We start from the raw sequence: 26,050 nt of genomic DNA, 5'->3' as shown, positions 1-26,050 counted from the left end.
TGTTGTAGGCCGGCAGTAGTTAGCATTGCCCTGGTTCCCTTAACAAAAAGCCAGTAGGATTTTTACATTGGATTTTGGATTATTGCTGAAAATAACCTTGAAAATTCTTGAAGTGTAAATGCAGGTTAGGCTATAAGCCATATACACCACCACCAGCTGATTTTCTCTTGTAGTCTCATTTAGCCTCTTGTTAGCAGCCACCTCTCAAAAATCCCAAGTGGTGTATTGGCTGATGTAGTTTATCTCGTAGAGCAAAACGTTAAAATCTCTTAAGATTGTGCTAACCACATATCTTATCTAAGTCATCTAACCAAAAACCCATTCACTTCAAGACGAGGGAACTGGAGGTGCAAATTTGCTAACTCACCACTGGGTTTTAGGATTTGACTGACAGCTGTTTGCTCTACCGTCAGATGTTCCAGTGGCTTTGACCGCCATCGGCAGGACTGGGTTGACAACAGCTGCCCAGATGAGGTAAGCGATCAATCTACTGATAATAATCAGACATGACTTCAATCTGACTGATAGTGCTTTATGTGTGTTTTGCTTGCTAATGGTGAAATATATGTTTGGAGCTGCCCAAATGATGAATGCCTTTTGCTTCAGTATGCAGGGCGACCCCTCTTATATACAGCCATGACAATATTTTCTCATCTTCCAGACCAAGGACAAGATGTGTGACATCACCGACACCACATATCTCTACCCCTTCACCACCACGATGGTCGCCAAAACAACATCCAGGAGCAAAGAGGCCACTGCAGACGGGGACGCACCCTCCACCTCCCACCCTCCCACCAGCGTCCCCACTGAAGGTAAAGAAGGGGAAAGCTGGAAGGAAGCCACGGTGCATATTGTTGTAGGCGCCCAGGGCTTTCATTCAAGTAGTGATGGATTCTCTGTTCTGGCAAGATGTTAAATGAAGTGCATTTGCTGGAACTGTTATTTATTGGTATTGATGTGTTTATTCTTTTAACAGGACACTTGTCGTTCTGGAAAAGGCATAAATTTGTACTGTAGCTCTCCACTTACGCTAAAAAAAATCATTCCAGATGGCAGGCGGTGGAGCAAGGCGCAGCAGCTGTCTGTACCAACTTTTAAACAATGCAGATTGAATTAGGACAAATCTTAACAGTCCAAAATAGATGCACCCACACAAACCTGTGCTCGCTATCGATCTTTATTTTCAGAACCCTTTCATTCCCTTTCTGGTGATGGATATTCTCATCCTGTTATTGTTCTGCTTAATTATTTTTCAGGCTCATTATAAGACATTCACTGTCAGTATTTGACTGTGAAGGCGAACAGAGACCTTTTCATTTTTGAAGGCTAAATGTTTCGTTGGAAATTAGATTGAGCGCTGGCTTTTGTCACAGTAAGTGGAAAGTGACTTTACAATCATTCTGGAGTTTAGTGAAATTGGCTCGATCTTATTCAGATATTGAGTTTTTTCTGAAAGCCATTCCTTGTTACGACCTGTATTCTTCCTCTCTCTCTCTCTCTCTCTGTCACTTTCAAGGTTTCATTTTACTTTCTAGTCTGGTTTCATTACTGTGGCTTCTTAGAGAAGAAAAGAGAAATAAAAAACAGTGAACACACACACACACACACACACACAGTCAAAAGAAGGGAAATTCTTCAAGTTACATCAAATATTTTCCGAAAAGTCACATTGTACGGATAAATAATATTTGTTCTATCAGATATAGTACAGCACAGTATATTCTTGTAAGGATGGAATATGGCCAAAGTCACATATCAGTAGATGCTAAAGGTTTTTTTTTAAAGATGCAGTGCCCTTACAATTAAGTCTGTTAATCAACTGATCTTAACTGAAGTAGGCCTATCTACAGTAAAAGATCAGCTGTAGGGAACATGAAGGTAGCTACGTTATGAAATTTGGTACGGGGGCGCCATCTTGTGAGGACGTGTTCTGTTTACCTGTGCTGCATAGTTTTTGTTTTTTCTTCCCTTCTTCGTCAGATTCAACCGATTTAAACTACTTTATTAGCGTAGCATACTTATAATATAATAAATGGGAACAAACACAATGCAAAAAAATATAACAAATCGGAACAAACCCAATAAAAATAAGTGTCATAAATGTATACAATAGTAGTGGGAAAGGTTAGCAATTAAGAAGTCAAACAGCATAAACACATTTAAATACTGTACGCACGAATACTACAAGCTCTAAGGTAAAAATGAAACAATGCATACATATGGCAAGTATTCAACCAGAAAGTATTGAATCTCTCATTGACAGTATTTCCCAGCAGTTGGAGGGTGTTGAGCTTCGTTGATATTGCAGAGTGTGATGCATCCCAGCAGGAGGCTAACCTGAACCGTACTGCAGCATAATCTCACAGCTATCTAATGCAAATCCCCTGTCAAGGGAGTTTATTTTTTGCTGATGATAGGAAAACGGCCAAGGTGTCTTTTAAAGTTTGTTTACTTACCTTTCTTTTTTTTACTTGTCTCTAGAGGTATGTTAATTACGACGGGCTGGATTTCTTTTTGCGCCAATTTTCCATTTGTATGCCTTTTTATGAGCAATTTAGTAAAGTAAACAGGCAATTTATCTTAATCAGCTCCAGATGTGGAGGTGTTGGAGCCACTGATCCTCCTCCAGTCATCGTATCAAACGCTGTGTAAATAATCAACACCAAAAGCACACCAACTGGACTGTACGTCATGTCTTGTCTTGTGTTAATTGCATGTGATGTCTGCACAACAACCACAACAAATTATTTCAGACATGCAGTCTTTTGAATTTACTGCATCCTTTGTGAACATGAGACCCCGTCTATGGAGTAGAGGAGCCTCTAAGGACAAATGGCTTCAACTGTCTATCTGTCATATACACTTATAACACTACATTGTTATTTATATCACAAGTTAATAGAAATGTGTCTGTGACATGTCTTACAAGATGACCATATGTTGGGGAATATGACTTTAAAAGTAAGCAGAATGCAGAAAGATGTGCAAGTTTTAAGGTGTCTGTGGTCCCTCAACCCCAATATACATCTTTAAAAACAGCTCAGAAATATATACAGTAGTTTAATATAGTAATTTCCCTAAAACAGCTGAACCTATTCTTATAGATAGGTTCTTATGATATCTTACAAGAACGTATACACAAAGATGTGTACTATACTATGTTAAGAAGTATTACATTAACTTTATGGCTGTGAAACGGCGACCGATACATGACTGTGACGGTTACGTTTAGGCACCAAAACGACTTGGTTAAGATTTGAAAAACAGCAATGGTCCTCCGGATGAAAGTCCTGTCTTAGGAACCCATCCAACCCACTGTCCTCCCTACGCAGATTTTGGCTTTAAAGTTGTAATTCGTAAGAACTGAGATGCATTGTTCCCAGCAGGAACTTTGGCGGTAAGATGTAATTGCAAGCACAGATCTGAGACCTCATCTCCCAGAGTTCCTTTGGAAACCGAACAGTGGCGACTGTACGACGACAGTAGATCGGCAGCTCTCACCTGCGTGATGCGGCGTGATGCCTTCACATGCTCCACACTGATAGGAGGTCCAAAGAGAGAAGGGGAACGACGTAAAAAGTGTCACTCACTGTGCGGTGCATTTGAATTTAACAAGAGAAAGTCCACGACATTTCATATCATCTCACATGTTATGTGTAGACCATAGACTGTAGAAAAAGTTTTGTATAGAGTCTATGGTCTAGACACAGGAAATAACACTTGCAGAAACAGGAAGTGTAACAGGGCAAATGGTCGATCATTTCTTTTATGGTTGGTTTCAGATGTGGTCTATGCAAAGACACATGGTCAGTGGAAATTACCTAAAATGATCAACACATAAAGCTATGCATAAACGGTTATAAATAATCTTGTACAATAGCTTTGCATAAGTTTCCCTTCACGTTTTCCACAGCGGATTAATACACATTAGTATGTTCATCACATTAAAGGACCGTGTCCCCTCACAGTGTCACTGAGTGATGTGTTTTTAATAGTTTTAGGACATAATGGAGGAATAAGATATAAATCAGGCTTCACACACAGCACTGGGATGAGTTCAGTGTTGGTCTTGGTCTTCCCGTTGGGATTTGCTGAGAGTAAGTAAAATATGAAATATCTCCACACTTAGCTGTTCGAAGGATGAAGGGTTTTGTGACCTCATCAGGCGGAGCAAATCAGTCAGTGTTTTGGCTCAGGGCACACTGCAAACAATCCATCTTACTGGTCGCTCAGCAGAAGTCAAGGCTTTGACCTTGGCTTTCCTCAGTTTAAAGACTGGAAATTAAAGGTGATCATGCTTTTGGGTTGCTGTTGTTGTTGCTGTTGTTGTTGTTCCTTAAAACTAACTCGCTTCCTTTGGTAATTTAATTTGATTTCGTTTGTGATGAATTATTAGTTTATTTTCCATCTTTTTCTCTCTAATTTATGTCCCCTTTTCCATCCGTCCCTTTTGTAACCACTATAATGAAAAGTGCTATTAAATTTACTTACTGTCCATTACGTTTTAAATTGTATTTTTATAAAACAACTAAATCCTTGAAGATGTGTTTTTTAATAAGATAAATAACTTGAGATAGACTCTATTGTAGTGCAGCGTCTACAGCATTATTCACTCTATTCCTATCTTTATAATCTATTGTTGGGTGTTTTTTATTTCATCCACACAAAAAGGAATTTACTCTCCTCACTAACTGAGGGAGTATAGCTGACCTTTTCTCCATCGCACCTCCATAAATCATCTTGTGCGGGCCGAGTTTAAATGGACCCTCTATCGCAGTCAGTGCAGGATGTGCTGCCGGGATGAGGATGGATGCAGCGTAAAAACTGTCCAGCTGTGAGGAAAAACACAACGAGTAATCTCACAGATCAAACCAGGGCGGGTGGAGAGGACTATAATGTGTCTGGTATGTGTGTGTCCAGGAGGGCAAGAGGTCGTTCTGCACTATTTGTTTGCGTAGACGACGCAGAAAAACTTCTCGCACTATCTGACACGTACAGCGGATCGGTTTCCCCACCTCTCGTCTGTCTTGTCAGCTGCAGGGGTCAAAGGTCAAGGTAGAGAGCAGGCTGGGTGGCTCATGATGGAGAAAAAGAGGCCGACTGGAGAAGAGAAATGTGTCTGAGGAAACCTGGGACTAAACTTTATATGCCTGCACCGAACTAAAACGAATGCAGCCCTGCTACAACTCTCACCTTCATGGAGGTTACAAAGTTGTTAAAACTGTTTTAGTGAGGTGTTTGGAGGCTGCAGTTTGTGGCGCTGTTAAACTGGATGTCAGCTCAATAACAGCAGCCAGGCACCTTGTTGAAATTAGGGACCGTCACAAAAGTGCACGCACAATAGTCAATATCTTTCTCATTTTATCTTGAGTTGTTAAGGCCCATTCTTGTCTATAGCTCTCTCATTTTTCAGACCACCTTAACATTCATGTGGGCCTCCTGCCATTATATGCAAAGTCAGAGATTTGTTCATCTTCACTTTATTTATTCATCTATTTATTTATAGGATTTATTAATACTATATATCACTTTTTAGAACATGGAGCCATATGGCCGCCATTAAAAACCTCCTCTTGTAAATGTTACATAGCTTTTTATTTAGATTCATTTTATACTTACACTTTTTTTGAAGGTACAAATCATAATTTAATCAAATTATTTAAAGGTTGAATATGGAGAATGAGCAGAACACCGCCATCTAGTGTCTCAAGATCGTAGTCGCAACAACAAATAACAATTCCAGCAGTCGGGTTGCCAGGTTTATTGCAGTGTGTCAAGCGATCAGCCTGCTCCATGTCAGTGATGAATCATACAGGGTAACCACTTATTTCAACTAATCAAATCATTTTACAACAGTATTTAACGTTAGCCAGTCTTCAAAGTCTTTCTTTGAGTGGTGTGTAATCCATTAGCTAGCTCTCAAATCTAAATGATTCCTTGTTTCTGGCAGAGATGGGGACTCGAGTTTGAGACTCGGACTCCAGTCGCACTTAAGTCGCACACAAATGTGCCCCCCAAAGACTTGAGACTCGACTTGGACTCGCCCCCCAAAGGCTAGAGACTCGACTCAGACCTGAGATTTGAGACTTGTGAAAAGTCTTTTTATCTATGTACTTTTTGGATCATTAACATCAGAACAGAAAGTCATTCTCCGCAGATGACACAGAGAGAACATCACCTGCTGCTGCTGCTGCTGCTGCTGGGGCGAAGTTAGTTTTAAGTTGGATATTCACTCTGGTCCCACTCTATCCAAATATCCAACTTAAAACTAACTGGTTTCTCATATTGTTTGGCTTTAATAACTTCAGGCACAGCCGAAACAAAAGAATCAGAGAATGCAACGTCTGTGCTAAGCTCAGCTGCATAAACTATCAACGTTAGCTTGTTACTAATGTTAGCTTTGAGAGAGGTTAACTTTTAGATTGGCGTTCATTAAATTACATATTTTTGAAAAGTGTTTTCTTACCGGCTGCTGCCTCCATGTGCTGTCTAACGCTGTTAAACCGGAAGAAGTACACGTTAATTATTAATGCAGCTAAAGGCAAGTTTATGTTACAGGTTTATTGTTGACCACATAACGTTAATGTTTCTGCCTTATTAGCTTTAACTATTACACTGATTTTGAGCGGCTGGAGGACTTTTTATTTATTTCACAGAAAGAGCTCACTGATATTAAACAGCTCTTTTTTTCAGACAGCAGCACGACTAACAACATTTCTGACAAACTTAATGAGCAGCCAATATAAAACACATGACTATAATACAAGTAAAAAAAGACATCAAAATCGGGCATAATCATGAATATACCAGTCAGAATATCTACAGCCAGATGCGTCTGCCTCCAAGTTATTTCAAATATCTTTAAAATCCTCCAATGAGAGAAGGAGCGGAAGTTTCAGGTGTGTCTGTAATTAGTTCAGGTAAAGAGAGCAGCAGACTTTCTTTATTTACACTAGATTATAAAGCGTCATTGGTTGGGACTTTGTGTAATTATACAGTACGGTTGCACTCCAACTCTATTTCATTACTTATTAAAACCATAAGAGACTTGATTCAGACTTGCTGCTTCCCTCAGAGACTTGAGACTTGATATGAACTTGTAAAAAGTGACTTGTGACCATCACTGATTTCTATAGCCCAACAACAGACAACCCTGGCTACCCGCTATGTCAGCCGCTATTGGCTGCTACAATGTAAACAGAACGTGTCATTGTCAAACCCGTCAAAAAATGTTTAAATATTAATTAATTATAATTTTTTTGGGAAGAGCAAAACTTTAATTCTGTACCCCACAAAAAGACCCATGGGTGTATAATTTTTTAAATATGGCATTTAATAAAGATTCTACATATTCAACCTTTAAAGCATCGTGTTATTTTGCAAAATGTCTGAGCAACTTGAATGGATGTGAATGAATGCAGTAATTTAACACAGGAAATTAAGCATTCCAGACAATTGGAGTAGATCCCACATCTTGTATAGATCTGAACACATATATTAATGTAGATATTTCTGTGAAATAAATAGATTCATATTTTAGCTTTTCCCTTGAGCTGTGATGTTAATCCATATTCATGACCCTCACTCTGGTGTGGGACTTCTCTTACAATAATTTAATGATTCATTTCAGACACCAAAATATGGCTGCAATGCTTCTTTGAAAATTGAAATAGAAAATCCTTTTGAATCAAATCATTCACTGAAATATATATCTGGGGGTGCATGTGCTGAATTTGCATAATGTGAATCCTACGGTGTGCGTAAATGCCTGCTATACCCTTCGAGGAGAAGTGGGTCACGCTGCATTTCCATATTTCACATGTGTAGTTAACCCCAGACAGCTTTTATGTGCTGAATTATGCATGCTGGACCATTATATCCAAAAGCATTCATTTTTAATCAGATTTAAAGTGTAGTAAATTTCACGTTGAAATGAAGATGCAAGGTGCACTAATGAAGGAAGCGTCATCTCATTAGGGACCTTTGGGGAGTAGCTTATGTTGTCAGAGCTTCAAAAACAAACTACAAAGAGAAATATTGATTATCATGCCTGAACGCTCATCTTCTTCTCTCTTTGTCTCCTCACAGATGATACCAAGATCGCCCTGCATCTCAGAGACAACCAGGGTAGGTTTCTATCTCCCACTACTGCGCCTTTTCTCCCTGTTGTTTTTATGTCTGATTGTGTTTCTGTGTCTGCCTCCTCTTTCACCACGGAGATATTGAGTCCCTGATTGCTTTTTGATCTTGTCGGAGGATGTGTGACTCGATCGGCTGATAAACTTCTTCCAGCAGCCGACCGTAATGCTTTTTGCAGCGATCATTATTGTGTCTGAACTAGTGTGAGGGAAGCATGGATGCCCCTACAGGGCACAGGCCCAGGGGCTATATAAAGTCAGAGGTCTTGACTCAAAATATTGCTGGAAAAGAACATGAAATGACGCAAAGAGATGCTAAACGCCCAGAAATTACCACAATGAGATACAAAATGTCTATAGGGATGCAAAACCACCACAAAGAGATTCTAAATGACTGAAAATAGACTCAAAATGACCATATAGAGACAAACAATAATGACAAAGACAAACAAAATGATTAAAACTAAACGTAAGATGACCACAGAGAGAAAAAAACGATGACTGAAACATAAAATGTCTAAACATAGATGCAAACCACCACAAAAGATGCAAAAGGTCTAAAAATAGATGCAAAACAATCACAGAGAGATTAGTTTCTACATAGACAGAGTGGGGGGCCTCTTACATGTCTGTGCCCAGGGGCATATACGTGTCATGATCCGTCCATGGAGGGAAGGCCAGGGAGAGTAAAGGCTCTGCACCCAAGAGTAGTAATTGTATTAAGTTTCCCTTTGTTTTAAACATTTTAAATAAAGGCAACAAAAGTATCACGATCATGAAAAGAAGTTAGCTGTACAAACATAAAGGTACAGAGGCACTTTGCATGTCCAATTTAAACATTACAATCAGGAGAGACGCGTGAACGGAAAAATAATTCATATTTATTATTTAATTCAGATTATATGAGATAGTTAATAGCAACAAATGTATTTGGAGCTTGGGCTCTACAGAGAGACTAGTAATTAGGGGAAACTGTTCTGTGCAGCATCCAGATAATTCCCCCTGGAGTCCAGACACTGATGGTTGATGAGAATAAATGATGAAGATGGTGATGAGTCAGGGAAGGTGAAGATGGGGAGGTTGGGAGGAGGGAGGTGGAGATGGGGAGGTGTGGAGGTGGAGGGTGCGTGCAGTGGCAGCTTGAAGGTACTAAAGGCGCGGGGGGGGGGGGGGGGTCATATTTAAATAGAGACAGCATCAAAATGATAGGCATGTAGGTGTGTCACAGCGTTATTGGATAGATGAGATCAGCTGATGTGGTGATTGACGGCCCCAGACAATAACAAAAAAAAGTGAATGAGCAGGCGAGAGAGGAGAAAAAAGTAGCATGAATGAGAGATTTATTTCAGTTTAAGCATGCAGAAGATAGTCTTTCTGACTGAGTTTACACTGTAGTTTCATATAAAATAGATTTCTGAAACTGTGGGAGTGAAAGAAAGTAGCTCCCATTAGTCTAGTCTTTTTGAAAATGATTAGGATATAAATGACTAATTATGAGTTATTGTATACTGTGACACTTTAAACTCTCGGTATTCTGAATAAAGTGAGAGCCTACTGTTTTTAAAAGTAGATTATTGCCAAGGAGTTTGTGTTTTGTGTTTGGTTTGTTTGTTTGTTTGCATGATTACAGAAAAAAAATGTCCGGGTTACATAAACCTTGGTGGAAGGGTGTAGCCTGGGATAACGAGGAACCCATTCAATTTAGAAGCGGATACAAATCACGGGATAAACAAACTAATTAACATTGCGAGATAGGGCACGGCCTTGGCCGAGGTGCCTTTCTAGTTAGTTTTTGTTTTATTTGTATACTGGGGCCGCGTATAGCTCACCTGGTAGAGCTAGAGGCTACGGTAGAACCTATATAGGCTCAGTGTTTATAAAAATGGAAATTACAGCCCCCCAAAATCATATTAAAAATGTATGAGGCATGCATTTCTCATAAACAGATGTTTTTTTAATTGCAACAGTCCGTAGTGGAACCCTCCCAGCACTGTTTGTTTACATAAATTACATCAAACTATCCCAAATGATTTGACAGTGGTTGATGTTTGAAAATGCTACACTTGGTCCCCGCCTCGAGAATTCAGCGTTTATATTATACTCTAAGCACAGCATGCTTTAAACGCTGATATGTGCAAAACATCCAAACTCTGAAATGACCTCCTACTCTATCAGTTTTCAGAGATAGCCTCCGAAATGTTCCCAGCCTGAGAGGAATTGGAAATCGGGGCTTCTATCACACTTTCATTATACAAACGCTGCATGTCTCTCATCACTCCACCTGGCACTGTGATGATCTCTCTCTCTCTCTCTGCCTCTAACCTTTTTTCACATCATACCTGCCAATAATCTTATTCAAGGTGAAAAGTAATTGAGAAGAAGGCACCAGGATGATCATATACTGAGAGCACAAAACATAAAAAGCAATCATTTCTACTGTGCAAGTTTTCTTATTTTAGACACAGTTATTCAACTGTTCTGCCAGTTACACAAAGGTGTCCTCCGACCTTGACTGTGATAGGAGACGTTGAGATTACGGCCACATTAAATACTAACTGCATGGCGTAAATAGCGTATTGTCAATATTTTAGAGACCCCCAAAATTTCACAAATCATGTTTTCAGGGGAGCTAATTTCTAATTAGTTCATTGAGTGCTGAGATAGGGAACAGGAGCTATATCTTTTTTACTTACCATCGACTTTCCTCAGCATCCACTTACAAAGAATTGTTGGTCTGTTCAGTTTGTGGTGTTAGTTTCTTTAAAAAAAAAAAAAGAATCAGCCAGGGGAGAGAATGGTTTTGCTCCACTAATGCAGAGCTGAAAAGGGAACGGCTTGGCTCTCATTTGTCCTTTTTCAAAAGCTCTAATGTATTTTATCGCCGTCTAAAAGCTCTGCTGTCCATTAGTGTTTGCTCAGTACTCGTGTTCTAGCAGTTGCAAGGATAAAGCTAATAGAGAATGAATTCAGGGCAGTTTCATTAAGACGTGCCTTTCAGAGTCCAGACTGCATTGACAAATATTACCAAACATCTGTGTAACTATGAAGAATGTCTGTCGGCCCACACTGAAATATCTCAACAACTAGAGCTACAACAGTTGGTCCACTGATGCTGGTTAAAGACTCACATATGTGAGGGATTTCTGTCCTCTTTGCTAAATAAAACGAAATATCTTTGGGTTTTATGCGTTTGCTGTGTCACCTTGGGCAATACACATTTTCCCTATCAATGATTGATCAGAGAAATACTTGATACAGTCAGTATAATCATCATAGAGCAATGAAACTACCATTTGTAAATTCAAACTGAGCCAGTCAACTTCCTGGTCAGATACGACCTGGGTCACAACCCGGTAGCAATGCATACAAATGAGCCACTCATATTGAAATCGACCCATGTCTGATCCACCTCTCGACCATTGCCACACTAAAACCCTATTCGGACAGGTCTAGTTTAATGTGGGGGCGTGGGGTGAGGTCATTTTTACAGGAGGTTTTAGTCCAGTCTGAATGCAGCATGTCGGTAATTATTCAAGAGAACGTCAGTCAAAATTACAGCCACTTTCACCTTCTGTAAAACACTCCTGAAAGAATACCACGTGTAAAACTAATCCACCTGATTACGACTGTCCTTTAGTTTTGTCTTTACTTAATTGTGTGACATCAGGAAGCTACGTGTGTACACATGGCCACAGGGAGATGACAGCAGCGCGTAGATTGAGTAACCCCTCCCACCTCTGGTGGAATCGAAGATTTCTAAATCCTATGCGAATTGACCATTTATATTACAGACATCCATGAGGTAAGACTATTTTACCCCATGTCCCCACATCAAACCAGTCCCGTCCGAATAGGGTTTATGATTAGGAAAAGAATGACGAAACAATGTAGACATGAAGACTTTAAAATATGCACTAAAAACTCTGCTGTCTTTTGGTCCAAGAGTCCAGATGAGACTGTCTCTCCAAGAGCTCCTGCAGCGGTCTGTGCAGACCCGTCTCTGCTAGCATCCCGCTGGTTATTTAGCTGCTGTAGGCTGTTGATTTCTCATTGTGTCTCCATCTCCACTCAGCCTCATGCCCTCCTGCTAACCCACTAACACACCAGACAAACAGCCTGACACATTGCTTGGGCTTCCAGTTGATCAAGAAATGGCTCTTGGACTCTTCAAAGCTCTGACGGATTTAAACACAGGAAAAATAAAACTCCCTCACACTGTGTTTATTAGGATTAAGCTCAGTAGCGGGAATGTCATGATGTCATTTTCTCTGCCGAGCTGTTTTTCTCTGCAAAATAAGGCTCCTGAGTTGCTACTGGCAGTAAACTCTGAGAGCTATCATTAAAAACACAATTCAACACCACAGGGCATTATGAAAACAGCTTTCAGTCAGATCGTGGACAACAGAGGTAATCTGTTGTTTTGTTTAATGTGAAACTGTATCGAGTGATATTTCAGCACACCAAACCATCCATACGATCCTTTTTTTAAAATTTCCAGTTTGGAAGTGCACATAATGGCTGCAATGACTTACAGACCCACACATTCACAGAGACTTCCCACACACATACTGGACAGGTTTGATTACCACTCGGTTATTCTGTGTGCAGGAAATCAATGAGGCAGGGAGCCTGGTGAGAGGCTGGTTGGCTGACAAGCTCGGTGGTGTCTATAGCTGCTAATTAAAGCCAGGGAGGAGCCCGGGGAGAAGTTGTCAGGGGGTACAGGAGAAGAAGGTCTGCAGCCCTGTGAATAGATCTGGACTCAACCTGCTATAAATCTGAGAAATAAGCTGCGAGGGCATCCTTGCGGTTTGTTTCATAATCACTTCATTAGTTTTCCCGTGCTATGCTCAGTGCTTCGCTGCCGGGATGAAGAACAGCTTCTTTTTGTATTTCGCTCTTCTGTTCTTATTCTGTGTGTTCTTCTGGCTGACAAATTGCAAGTGAAAATTCTCTCGGTGCATTTGTGTGTTGAGTGAAATTGTGTCTCCATAGATGAAAACTGAAAAAGGTTGCAGGAGGTTGTCATCATCTTCAAAACACTGCTGGGTTGACTCTGATCTGACAAAAAGTGATGCCTTCCTAGGCTCACTGAAGGACAGACGTATTCACTATATACAGCCTCGTCAGTTTGCATTGCCTACTCTGGTACTCTTATCAGCATCTATAGGCCTGTTTCCTCTTCCTGTCAGGTACACGTGCTGGTAACCTTGGTTTGGAATTAACTCTTAGTTGTACCTGCAGGAGAGAAGAGCTGCTCATGAATACCTAAACAGACCACAGAATGATCATGCCATAATATGGTTCTGGAAGCAAAAGAAATGTCCCCTTAATTCCCTAAAACAGAAAAAAAGACTATAAAAATCCATTGAAATGAATGCAAACATATATATATATATATATATTTTTTTTAATCAGAAATGGCTGAAGGAGATTTGCACTGTTTAAAGTTTTTAAATCAAATGTCATTTTCAATTTGATGACATTAAGCTACCTTTAAGGCTATAAGAATGTACATTTTCGCATGTTAGTACAGGTAAGAAAGGAGGATATTGATGAATGATGAGTGCCCCCTGCTGTTTAACAAAAGAACTGCAGCATGAAGAGGAAAAACATCTCTTTTCTCCAAAGTATCTGCATTTTATACACTCTGTTATTTTAAAACCATGTATCTAGATCTCTGTATAAAGCTTTTCTTTTTGTTTTTCAGTGCTGCCTGCAGACAGTGCTGTAGACAGGAAGCTAGGCACACACCCTTTGCACACTGGTCTGATCCTTGGCATCCTCCTGGTGATGCTCGTCATGGTCGCCGGCGTTCTGGTCACCGTGTACATCTACCATCACCCGACCTCCGCAGCCAGCCTTTTCCTTATTGAGGTGAGTGGAGAGGATGCCATCTGTTATTACATGCTAGGCTGTTCACTGACCTTGGAAACACTAGTTAACAAAATAATCTCACCAGAAGGTCCATTTAGTATCTGTTCTGGAGCTTAGTCAAAAAGCTCAGCTAGTCAATGGACCTTATGGAGAGATTTTTTGGCCAACCATAATAGCTCATATTCTTGTTGAAATGTATGAGGATAGCTAGTGAATAATGCATTATGCAATCACATTGTCAATATTTGAGACATTTTAGAAGTTAAAAAATATTTTTTTAAAGTTTTAGGTAGTTTTTGTCTGACTACCTGAATCAGTATATCAATTGTTATAGTTATCTCTTGCCAAAATAGAGTTATTAAGGTAGGAATGTAAACCTTTTTGTTAAAGGCACATTTTTGTGAAACATTCAGACATTCCAGTGTAATAGCCAGAAAAGATATTTGTACAAAAACACTCCATTCATCGTTCAACTCCTGACTCATAAAGATTTTCAGAGAGGAATGATGAAACCTGGTGCACACAGCTGTTCTTAATAAATGAGGGTCCATTCACCAAGCATGAGTAGGTACCATTTGAGAGGTGTTACAACATCTTTTTGCAAGGCCATTATCAGTCACAGGAACTACGTGATTTGGATTTTGCTAAAGTGAAGCACCATCTTGACGGTCTATTTTGTAAATGCCATAGACTCCGCTGCTTTTGTTCCATTGTGGGAATGTTTCAAGGCTCTATATAGAGCATTCCTTACACTCTGAATTCAGGCACTCAAATGAAAAGGCAGAAGGGAAAATAGTCAGAGAGTACACTTTATAGTCAATAGGGAGTGCTTTCTTCAGGGGCCGGTTTCATAAAGATATTTTAGATTTCTAGATTAGTCTAGACATGTCTATGACTATCTTAAAGCCCCTGTACGCCCACATGGGTGTTTTCAGGTAACTGGTTGATTAGACCTCTTCTCAGGACTGTGTGGGTGTTTCTACTGTGAATGATTGACATCTCCCTGAGTCTCCTGTTCACCTGTTAAGGCGGGCCAAAGTACACCTTTATCATTCTTAGTGGTAGACATTTATGACCTCATAGATTTCCATCAAATTCCCATCAAAGCCCCGCCCACCTTCAACCCAAGCAGAAGTCTAATCAGCCATAAAAGAAAAGGTGAAAACACCTGTGTGGGTGTTCAGGGGCTTTAAGCCTAAAACGTTAGCCACCCTGCCCCCAGGCTAACTGTGGAATTAGAGCCATGTTATTCAGGTTAATTTAAGTGTTTATCATAAGTCTGACTATCAGTTAGACCCCAGTCAAAGTCTGTCTTCGTGAAACCAACCCCAAGTCACAGGCAGCCTCAGCTCTAACCTTTAATAACCTTGATGACACTCTTTATCTAAAATCCGTCCCCACACACTCTTTACAGAGACGCCCAAGCAGGTGGCCCGCCATGAAGTTTCGCCGGGGGTCAGGACACCCAGCCTACGCAGAGGTGGAGCCAGTGGGCCAGGAGAAGGAGGGCTTCATCGAGTCCGAGCAGTGCTGAGGGAGGAGGGGGCGTCTGCATCCCCGCGGCCCCCCTCTTGTGCCGGCCCTCCTCCCTCCTGCCCCCACAGGGGACGTCTCACCAGGAGCCTCCAGGATCTGCTTATCAGCGTACACAATGACTCGTTAAGACTGTGGAATCGCCCCATTGAGCGCTTGATGAGACTGGAAACAGCAGCCAACGATATGAGGAGTGAGAGAGCCCTGAAAACTGATCCCAGACAAGCCCATTGTTCAGCTCCTGTTGGCAAAGAACTGACCTACTGGGAACAGAGGGAGAGAACAACATAGATGTCACCGATTCAGTCAGTATTGGTTAAGTTTAGTCCGGCTGCTATCATGTTACCATGGAGGGATTGTACAGCCTAACTGCCTGGACTGGATACTGGTGTGGTTGAGGGGGGAGCAGGGTGGATTATACAATATATATTTTCAAAAACAATACAGAGTATGTGAACAGAGATTTCCACTTTATTGTTGGTGGGGTAATACTGTATAGGCCTTTGTATATCCATCAGGTTTTTACTTTTCCTTTTTCTTTCAGTACGTCGTGTTCACAGGGGTTGGCACATTTATCTGTACGGGCCGTCGGTATTGCTTTTTTAATACCACAGCAGGCTTAATTGACTTTTCCATTGCCCGCTCTGCACTGAGAGGCTGCAGTGGTGCGACGTGACGTGAGCTGAAGTCCTGTCACTGCGATCGACCGCAGCTCGGAGAAAAAGCTCTGAACATTCAGCATCGCTGTTGAATTAGTTTGTGATGTTTGGCTGGTTTCATTTTCTGAAAATGGAGTGTAAGATGTTTTTTTGTTCACTGAGAATATCTCTGTGGGTTTTATGGGTGACGGAGGCACTATCTTTCTCATGCTTTTGATTGGTTCCTGTATTGATTCCTTACATCATGCCTGACATTTTCTGTATTTTTCTTTTTGTCTTTTCATTACTGCCGTGCCATTTTGTCCCGGACTAGAGTTTGCACATTTTTTTTTCTCATTTGACATGTGGTACTAATGCAAAATTACGAGACAGGCGCTTGTGAGTATGTATGCTGAATATATTTTCTAAAGTGTAAGTGATTCTGTGTGAATATATGTGTGTGAATGCAAAAGAGAGCAGCTTACATTAGGGATTGGATATCCACCTGCTTTATGGGTGCGTATGTTTGAGCTGGCTCTGCACAGGTGATTCTTATTGATTTGAATCTGCGGTATCTGGATACAGTTTGTGTGAGCCAGAAAACACACTGGCACGGTTGGAGTTTCCCTTGATTTTCACGGTGTGGTTTTCTTTTCCAGTATGTTGCCAGCATAACCATTGGCTAGTCTGTGTTTATGTTATGATCGCCTCATCTGTGTCAACACATTAATGTATATACCAAGGCCAAAACATTTGCAGATTCAGGTAACTCATGGCAAACATTTGTAGTATAGCAGTATAGTACAGAAAGACTTTTTTATTTTTATGAGTGGCCTTTTTTTCTCTACTTTTCTACTTAAATGTGAATACTATTCCAATCATTACTGTCACCAGTCAATAAAACAAAAGGCTTCTGACTGAACGAATTCAAACATTGACATCTGCTGTTAAAAAAGATATATCTCAAGACAAAATCATGTTTTTACACCAATGATTGTAGACTCATTTTAGACATTTTAGATCAGTATCCTGGAATTCTACTGAAAAATAAAACGTGCAATATTACACCCCTTCAGTTTGACACTGTAAATACATAAAAACAACAATCATCTGGAGTAAACCTTGTCGTCATTACATTGAGACCAAAGACTAATCAGCATCATATTTTTTTAAGTATTTACCTCAACCTCCCCACAGCCTCAACAGCCATACCACCGCCGAAAACATACCAGCTACATGTAGCTGTACAAGTTTATTGGTCATAGTGGTTTTTTGCTGCCATTTACAATGTCATATTAAACTGGGTAGATCTAGAATCTCCATAGTTACGGTCAGCGTCAACATTCAAGGATCTACTATGGACCTTTTCAAAGATGTAAACATAAACAATCCAAAACAGTCCTAGTTTATTTCCTGTTGCAGTGTATGTGAATGACATCAGCTGACAGGAAGTTAACAAGGACCAAGGCTATTGCCTAGCAATTGAATTTCGTTGAAAAGGTTTATAAAACTGATACCATAAACCCCTGCCCCTAAAAACGATTGTCTTATCGTAGCTTAGAAACCATAACTAGGCAAAGGTGAGCCTGTCAAGTTTTGGATTTCTTCACATGCTATATTAAGAGAGATACCCGGCCTTTAAAGAGTTTGAGGTGTGTCGTTGTTAGACGTTAGACTTTCCAAAACCATAAATACAAGAGCAAAAGTGGGAGGAAATGGTTTACTTTACCCTTTTTAATCCAGGTCTGTGTTTTAGCAACGTGGGCATCATGTTCAGATGAACGGTGATCCATTCCTCTGTGCCCTTCGCCGCGGAGACTTCATGTAAACACAAGACCCACATTGTCTCGGCACAGACCTGGATTCAAATGGGTAAAGGATCTCTAAATGGGTAAAATCCTGCTAACTAGTTTACATATCTTAGCATCCTTCCAAGGTCGAGAGGCGTATCTTTGGCTAACATTAGCTAGCTAACGTTATGTACATTGGTTAGTTGTGTTACAGGCGGAGTTTAAAAGCATGGTACTCTATTAACATTGTTTCATACAGGTGGTTAGAAGAGTGTTTGGTGATTCTGAAAATACTGGCAGTCAGGACAGCGGCATGTAGTTTTGGTTTATTTTTTCCAAACTTGAAATGTTTTGTAGTATTTTTTGGCTACCTCTGTGACCCTGCTAAAACAACGTAGTCTAGTCTCGCTTCGCCACTCCAATACAAATGTGTGAGACAAAACTCGCCTTTTAAAATAAACCGGGTGGAAACATTTAAAAGTCAGCCGGACCGATCGGATCTAACGCAAGCTTAATCTGTTAGCTAGCTAGAGTTCATGGGAGCGTACCTATGATCCCTGGGTCCTATGTTCCCCGGGACCTATGTTCTCCGGATCTTATGTTCTCCGGGTCCTATGTTCCCCGGGTCCTATGTTCTACGGGTCCTATGTTCCCCGCTTTGTGTGTTTGAAAAAAAGGTCTGCTGTTCCCCGCTTGTCACAGATGGGGTCCTATGTTCCCGGTGTGTGATTTTTTACACAATAAGTGCCAAATTCCCTGGCAATATATGCCTATGTAGACCCTAACACTACCCCCTAATCCTGACCCTAACCGTATTATGTTACGTAATATGCTTACTATAGGACCCTTTTGGGGGGAAAAGGATCCAATGTTCCCTGGTCGGACCTGGGGATGACCCTGAGTTCATGGCTACATTTAATCCTGCAGAATTTGCTAGAAATGTAAAGCCTGGTTTTGTCTACCAGTCACTGAAATGAGGGTCTGATCGTTTAAAAAAAAAAAAGAATTCAATGGAAAATCTTATTCGTAAACTGAAGTTTGAGGAAGGAAGGCAGGCGTAGCAACAGTAACCAAGGGGACAAGGCTTGGCTGACATCTTTCAACCAAAAGCCATGTAACCATTTCATCCTCAAAATACACTCTCATTAACACACACACACCCAAAGATGCACACAAGAGTCATGCACAAATACCAAATTTAAGGACTCGTTGGCTGTTTTAAACCTTTACAGAGACCTTTCTTTACAACCACACAGAGACATGATGTGGTCTCATTGGTGTCGACCAGAGAGTCCAAACCTCCCGCTTTTCAAAACCTCTTTTATGACTCCTCATAACTTCTTTCCACGGCAGTGTTTAAAAAGTGATCAGGAGAGAACAGACTATTAATTTTAAAAGGACGATGGGCTTTATTTATGCACACTGATAGTTTTTCATTGTTGTTAAAACAGATCCCTGCGGAGAATTGCTCTCGAAACATCTGCTTGTTGTACACTGCCGCCTGAAACTGCAAGTGTTTTTTTATAACCACTGTCAAAATGCAGTCAGAGAAAGTGGCCGATGGTTGGATTTGTTTGTGTTAAACACGTCTACACAAAAACTGAAACACTTTTGTCATAGGAACAGCAAAGTCTTCACCCGCTTCACTGGACTTGACTAATCACTTTCACTTTCTTAACAATGTTACATTCGATGACGAAAAGCAGCATGGTGGTGTTGTTGAGATAGGTCACTGCTTAGTATCTGACTCACGGATTGGGTTGAAAGATGTTAAGTCACACAGATTCAGCGACGATTGCCGTAGCTCAATATAAAGAACTGTGACATTGTTTTATCTCATGTCACACAACGAGTCTCAAAATCACACAGTATCATAGCTGTCTGTAATTTCTGTAACTACTGTTGTTTTGATTACATTTGAAAGAATAAACTATGTTGTTAAAAACAAAGAAATCCCTGAACATTGCTATTGCTCTCCTGTTGCTGTAACAGCTTGTTTTTCATTCAAACATTGCTCCCTCCATGGTATTACCACAGGATGGAAGGAGTAAATTGCATACGACCACTTCCATAGATCTGTTAATTCGTATTTGTGTATGCATTCAGCTCATGTAAAACAAGAGAAACAATGCGCTGCTCTAACTGACTTATGCATTATTCTGCCACTGTAATAAATTTAAAAATGCATGCCAAGAATTTAAAAAATAACACCTGGGGGCAGTTTTGGAGGACAGATTTGACTGCCAGTGCTCATTCTGCCAGTCAATCACCGCACTATTAAATCTTAGGACGGCTTCATGCAGACAATTTCGGTTCTTAGAGCATCATTTTTATTTATCATATATATCGGTCCTGAGACAGAGCTTGACAGTGAAAAATGCGGACTGGTGTGTGAAACTGTTGTCCTGAGACAGAGCTTGACAGTGAAAAATGCAGACTGGTGTGTGAAACTGTTGGATCAGGTAGATAGTGCAACTGCTTCCCTGCGGATTGAAGAGATAAAAACTCTACAGCAGTCCAGAGAGAAAGCTGAGTAAACAAGACAAGAGGAAGAGGCATTAAGAAGGAATAATATCACTGACAATTCAGTAGCACGAAGGACAAAAAGAAGAGAATTAAACTTCTATTATGTTTTTGCCTGATACCAGACAGAATCGTCAACTAGTTGTCAGATTCAAAGGCAAGTAATGTTTGGTATAAGAGCTGTAACTCCAAACAGGAAGTAATGAAGCGCTGCAAATTTTGCCTATTAACAAAAAGTGGGTAATAATCGTTGGGGCACCCAGTTATTACACTCCCCAAGTCAGGTTAATGAATCTATTGTAGGCAAGGTCATTTTAGCTGTCAATCATTGTGCCGTTGTTGTTGACGTGTCCCTCAGTGACGCAGTGTTTTACTGCCATCTGGTGGTCAAGCTATGGAACATAACTGCAGTCCATAAAGAAACAAAAACAACTGAGACGGCTACGTGCTGAGGTTTAATGTTACTTGTTACTTTGTGTCAGCACTGCACTTTAATTCCTGTCTCTTTGCTCAATACTACCCACATGTCCTCATATGCAGCCTGTTTATCATACTAACTTTAGAGCTTCGGAGAATTAGTCAAGTAATCAATAAGCCACTAACTGTTACGCTCCATAAATTGTTTCAGTCATTTTTCAAGCAAAGATTTTCTGGTTCAAGCTTCACAAATGCGAGTACTATTATTTGTCCTGTGTGACGTTACAATTCAATTCAATTTTATTCAACTTTATTTATGGTGCCAAATCATAACAAAAGTTATCTCAGGACACTTTACAGAGTAGGTATAGACCACACTCTATGACTTAAATTTGGATTTAAAGAGGAAATGTTACAAAAAACAGTGTGTGTCCAGCACACACAAACATATAAACTCTCTCACACACTCATACGCATGCCCTCCCGTACAGTTTGGACTGTTGGTCAAATAAAACAACCAATTTAAAGACATCAACACGCTCTGAGAAATTAGATTTTTTTCCCTCCTTTTTTTGACATTTCATAGACTAAACAAGAGATTAATAAATAACGAGGAAAATAATGAAGTTGCAGCCACAGTAAGCGTTATAGCTCTCTTCTATTTAAGTCAAAAGATTTGAATATAAGCTTGTGGCTTGCAGATATGTTTATTAATGTTTAATTAGTAAAAAAAATCACTTCATTCACATCGTTTAACAAACTAAAGTGGCACATTTTAGTGGCAAGTCTTCACTTTTCAATAATTCAAGGAACAGGCCCCCCCGAGTTAGATCAAAATATACATTTATTTGGACTTAGAAGAAAAACAGTGCATTTCTAATAAGCAAATCTACTGTAAATAATGTGGGTCAATAAGACATGTTGCAGGCCTACAGAAGAAACAGCAAAAGCTCAGAGAGATGACTCGGCTTCGTTCATTAATTTCTTAAGTGTAACCTGATTCACATGCTGGACTTTAAAAGTAACTATCACCATTACAAACACTGCTACACAGGTGGGTTATACTGTATTAGGTTGCATGCCCAATGGCAGTTTTTGTACACGGCCGCTATATCCTGACCTTATTCTGTGACTCTTTTTCAATCAATGTGGCAAAGGCAAGTCAAGACCCATTTCATTTCTAACTTTATTGAACAATTCTACTGGTGCATGAGCTGACGCACAGCAGAGTGCTTAATGTCAGACCTCTTTATCATTTTAACAAAGTATAACACACATCTGTAGCAGTGTTTAAGTACTTTTTCACGAATTGTTTTTTATCAAACCCCTGAATATATAAATGAAAAAAATAAAATATCAGTTAATACTGAGTCATTTAGGCACTAGTGTACATACAGGTCCACAGCAGACCTGTTTCACATTTCAGTACACTGGTGAAACAGTCATAGTGCATATCTGAGTATACAGCATTGGGTTTGCTCTCTTACTCTCTGATGAGGACAAGCACATTTATGCAAAAGGCCTACAGTTTCATTAAAGAAACTGTGTATACAGTATCTACAGCATTCCTACTATAAGAGGGTTCTAAGTCCGTTGATTACATTTCTGTTTTACAAAAAATTGTCATTTTAAAACCAGAATCCTTGAAACTCACAGCCCCCCTAAGACCGTTTCTACCTGATTCACACCTACATTTCTCCAGGTTATCTCAAAACTAAACTAGCAGTGTTCCCAAGTCAAACCCACAGCTATATTGGTATTCTTGTGATTATGAACCGATTTGCAGCAGAGGGATCAAGGGCCTATAAAAACAGTTACATGTTCCTGGAGGTGGAGGGTCTGTCCTGTCCTGAGCAGCTGACTCTATCTAATAATAGTACGCCATTACAAACAAAAGAGTTGGAGAGGCATACATAACTGTTTACACAACCTGCTGGAAGCCAAAGACTACGTCAGTTTGCACCAAGATTCCTGTTTTCAGAACAAACAAAAACCTTTACGGTGCCCGTAGGGGTATTCTTGTAAACAAACAAAAGTAATGTTTACATTCAGGGCTTCTCGCCAACCACATTGCTTTAATTCTCAATGTGTAACGCAAAATTAGGCTGAACAGCAGTGTTTTGCTGTCCTTTGTGGTGGAAAGTTTCCGGCCTGTATAACTGATGATGGGTCATAAATGTGCTCTGTTGCACCTGTAACCAAACCCCACAGTGATGTCACAAGGTCCTGGGGTCCACCTGGCATCACTGCAGCAAAGTGAAGAGGCTTTTTGAGGTGGACTCTGCAGCAGAATCGAATGCACGAGCAGGCTCACGAAGATTATTTTCTTTACCGGTTATTCTTGAATGATAACTTGTTTGGACTATAACTTTTAAATATAACTTCAATTTAAATGTCAAAAAATAGTGAAAAATAAACATCAGTCTCCTAAATTGCTTGTTTTGTCCAACCAACACTCAGGTATTTAGTATTCTATCAGAGTATCAACAATGACAAGCAGAAAAGACTGAGAACAGGAAGTTTGAACATGTTAATCGACTAATTGCATCCCTCCAGTGCATCCTTGCCTCCAATATATCCCTCTGCCACAAAGTTATACTTTATACACATGTACAATATCCATTTAAGGGAAACAAAAGCACTGCTTTAAGGCAACACACACAATCAATAAGTGCTCAAGTGCTTTATAACTGTGCACTGAGAGCATTTACAGTTTGGTCACAACAAATAGTTATGGTTAAAATAGCAATTCCCTCAACAGTCACCAACAGAATATTATAGTAACAATTTAGTAGTGCAGTTCTGCCGCTGGTATATCAGCCACATTGGGTTTAAAAATGATGACAGCCATACGTGTAACAGCTTGTGCTTCCTTGTTTTGGATCAAATTAAATCCCTCCCATCACAACATACTGTAACAAGAACATCTTCCAAACTTAACAACAAAATATCATTATGTGTTAAAACAAGGGAGGATAAATCTTTGGACAACATGAAGAAAGGGCATTTATGTAACAAAGGAAGGCCTCTTATAGCATCACAGTGAGAATCATAAAGAACAAACATGACAGTAACATGTCTGACTAAAAAAATAAATTAATCACACTGGTTTGTACATTCAGTGAAATTTCAGTTACCCCTTTCTTTCTTCGTCAGAGTAGACAGATGCCCTGTTTGTCGTGGTTTAGAGGGTGTCTTGTTAATCTAGAATAAAACAAACGTGCATTATTGAATGGGCTCCATTTTACATTAATACAGGCTTAATTTACATGCATTTAGCTAAACTACTGTGATATCACCATCTTAGAGTGGTGTTTGAATGTAATCTTTAATTAAAAGAAAGAAACTTATAACTCACTGGAAAGCGGCTCCACCTCCATGGCTTTGGACAATTTATGCCCTGAGTTCTGTTTGGGTCTTGCCCCCAGCTCCCGCCCCTCTTTGGCTGGATTCTGGTTCTCATCCAGAGGTTTCTTCTCCTCCTCCATCTCCTCTGGTTTGTAGTAGCCCCCCTCCTCAGCCACCATCTTCTCCACTTTCTCTAGCAAGCGCCCCACCTGGGGATGCTCCCCGAATATGCAGTTATTAATGACAAAGTATCTTCGCTTACACTTTTCTAGCACCCACTGCAGCTCCTTGCCCTCCCTGCGAATGTACCTCTCAATTGAAATGGTCCTCAACACCTCCGCCCAGGTGAAAACCACAATTGTGTGCTTCCACACACGCTCGCCAAAGAGGCTCACATGCTCCTCGATGCGAGCGCGGTCCACCTCCGTGAACATGCCCACGGGGATGGCAAGCAGGAAGACGTGTGGACCTGGAGGGCAAAGAGACGCTCCCCTCACTAACTCCTGTTTATAGGAGGCTGGTGTATCCTGGGCGGAGAACCAGCCTGGAGTGTCCACCACGGTCACCTGGCGCCCTAGCACCTCTGTTTGTCTCTTCACACAGAACTCAGCCGCTCGCTCCAAGCGAAACTCCTCCCGACCTATGATGGTGTTCCCAGTCAGGCTCTTGCCCGGCCATCTCCAGCCGAGCACCACCAGACGGATCTCAGGCAAATGGTTTGCCGCTTTGGCTGCAGCGGCTGCCTTTTTGGCCACCTCCTCTGCTCCAGCGGCATCTCCAGCTGTGGTAATTTAATTTATACATTTTAGTTCTGGGATAGGTTACAACAGGGTCTTAACAAGAGTTGATATACTGACTATGATTATTTTATTTATTTATCGACAATTAATCTGCTGGATATTTTATCAATTAATTACAATATCGATTTGGTCTGTAACATGAAAAATGCACATCACTGAGAAGCCTATCTCAAATTTTGCTTTAAAAAAACCCCTAAACATTTAATTGATCATAATAAATTGAAACCATGGATTTTCTGTCATCAACTAATCCATTAATTGATTAATAATGAGTTAAACAGTACAGCAGTACAAGGAAGGAGACCAACAATAACGTTACTTTTGATATATTTAATACATAAAATGTTAATGTGTGCTTTTGTTATGTGTATCCATCACTTAAACGCGCAGAGTAAATGATGTATATCAATTAACGCTAATGGCTTCCTGCTAAAGCCATATCCATAGGCATGAGGCTAAGTTAATAAAAGTGTAATAAGAACACAAAAGTTGGTTAAATATGTCTAACCCTCTCTATCATGACCTATGTTGACATATTACGTGTTGAAACGTGTCACTTTCCGGTTTATTGTTTAGCCTGCAAACAGTTTGCTAACTTAGCGCTCATTTTAGTAGCTATGGAAACTCCCCATATTTGTTCGGTAACTTAACTACAGTCAAAGATAATAAAGTTACGGCCTCACCTTCCGTCTCAAGTGGTCTTCTCGCTTCCATACTGTGTCTTAGCCCTGGTCGAGGTTTTATTCAGGTATTACTTGCGGCTGGGCGGCTAGTTCGCCGGACAAGGACTTCCTCGTACCTGCTGACAGAACCCGAGAGCTAACACCCGAGTGTGAACACGTTGCTTCCGGCCACGTCTTTCAAAATAAAAGCGTGACAAAATAACCGGATGTACAATAACGACACAAAGGTGTCATATAAGAATGTATGTGTGAATCATAGACTGTATAAAAAAGTTAACTGAAATGTATAGAATATGTAGC

The 26,050-nt window shown here is 40.4% G+C and overlaps 2 protein-coding genes across 2 annotated transcripts in view; one reads left to right on the top strand and one right to left on the bottom strand.

Moving 5' to 3' along the window:
- plxdc2b (plexin domain containing 2b) overlaps positions 1-19,838 on the top strand; it is a 101,091-nt gene extending 81,253 nt beyond the window's left edge. Inside the window, exons 10-14 of the mRNA XM_083936500.1 lie at positions 414-474; positions 662-815; positions 8,092-8,130; positions 13,852-14,018; positions 15,433-19,838. Of these exons, the coding sequence (XP_083792626.1) occupies positions 414-474; positions 662-815; positions 8,092-8,130; positions 13,852-14,018; positions 15,433-15,552 (541 nt within the window). The 3' untranslated portion in view covers positions 15,553-19,838. The remainder of the gene's footprint in view (positions 1-413; positions 475-661; positions 816-8,091; positions 8,131-13,851; positions 14,019-15,432) is intronic.
- A 1,984-nt stretch (positions 19,839-21,822) lies between these two features.
- On the bottom strand, positions 21,823-25,885 carry gimap4 (GTPase IMAP family member 4). The gene is made up of 3 exons (XM_083936475.1): positions 25,751-25,885; positions 24,278-25,048; positions 21,823-24,123 (listed from the first exon to the last, which is right to left on the bottom strand). Exons 1-3 carry the CDS (start codon positions 25,779-25,781, stop codon positions 24,119-24,121), a joined length of 807 nt encoding a protein of 268 aa, XP_083792601.1. The 5' UTR covers positions 25,782-25,885; the 3' UTR covers positions 21,823-24,118.
- Positions 25,886-26,050: the final 165 nt, after the last annotated feature.

The sequence above is a fragment of the Echiichthys vipera genome (genome assembly GCF_963691815.1).
Source record: "Echiichthys vipera genome assembly, chromosome: 21".
Classification (NCBI taxonomy): domain Eukaryota; kingdom Metazoa; phylum Chordata; class Actinopteri; order Perciformes; family Trachinidae; genus Echiichthys; species Echiichthys vipera.
Note: the sequence above shows the minus strand (reverse complement) of the source record. Positions and strands in the feature narration are given on the sequence as shown.

Excerpts from the sequence above, each read along its gene's own strand:
- gimap4 (XM_083936475.1), bottom strand. The coding sequence starts at position 25,781 with ATGGAAGCGAGAAGACCACTTGAGACGGAAG. Across the intron at positions 25,049-25,750 it reads AAGACCACTTGAGACGGAAG|CTGGAGATGCCGCTGGAGCA; the intron begins GTGAGGCCGTAA and ends AAATTACCACAG.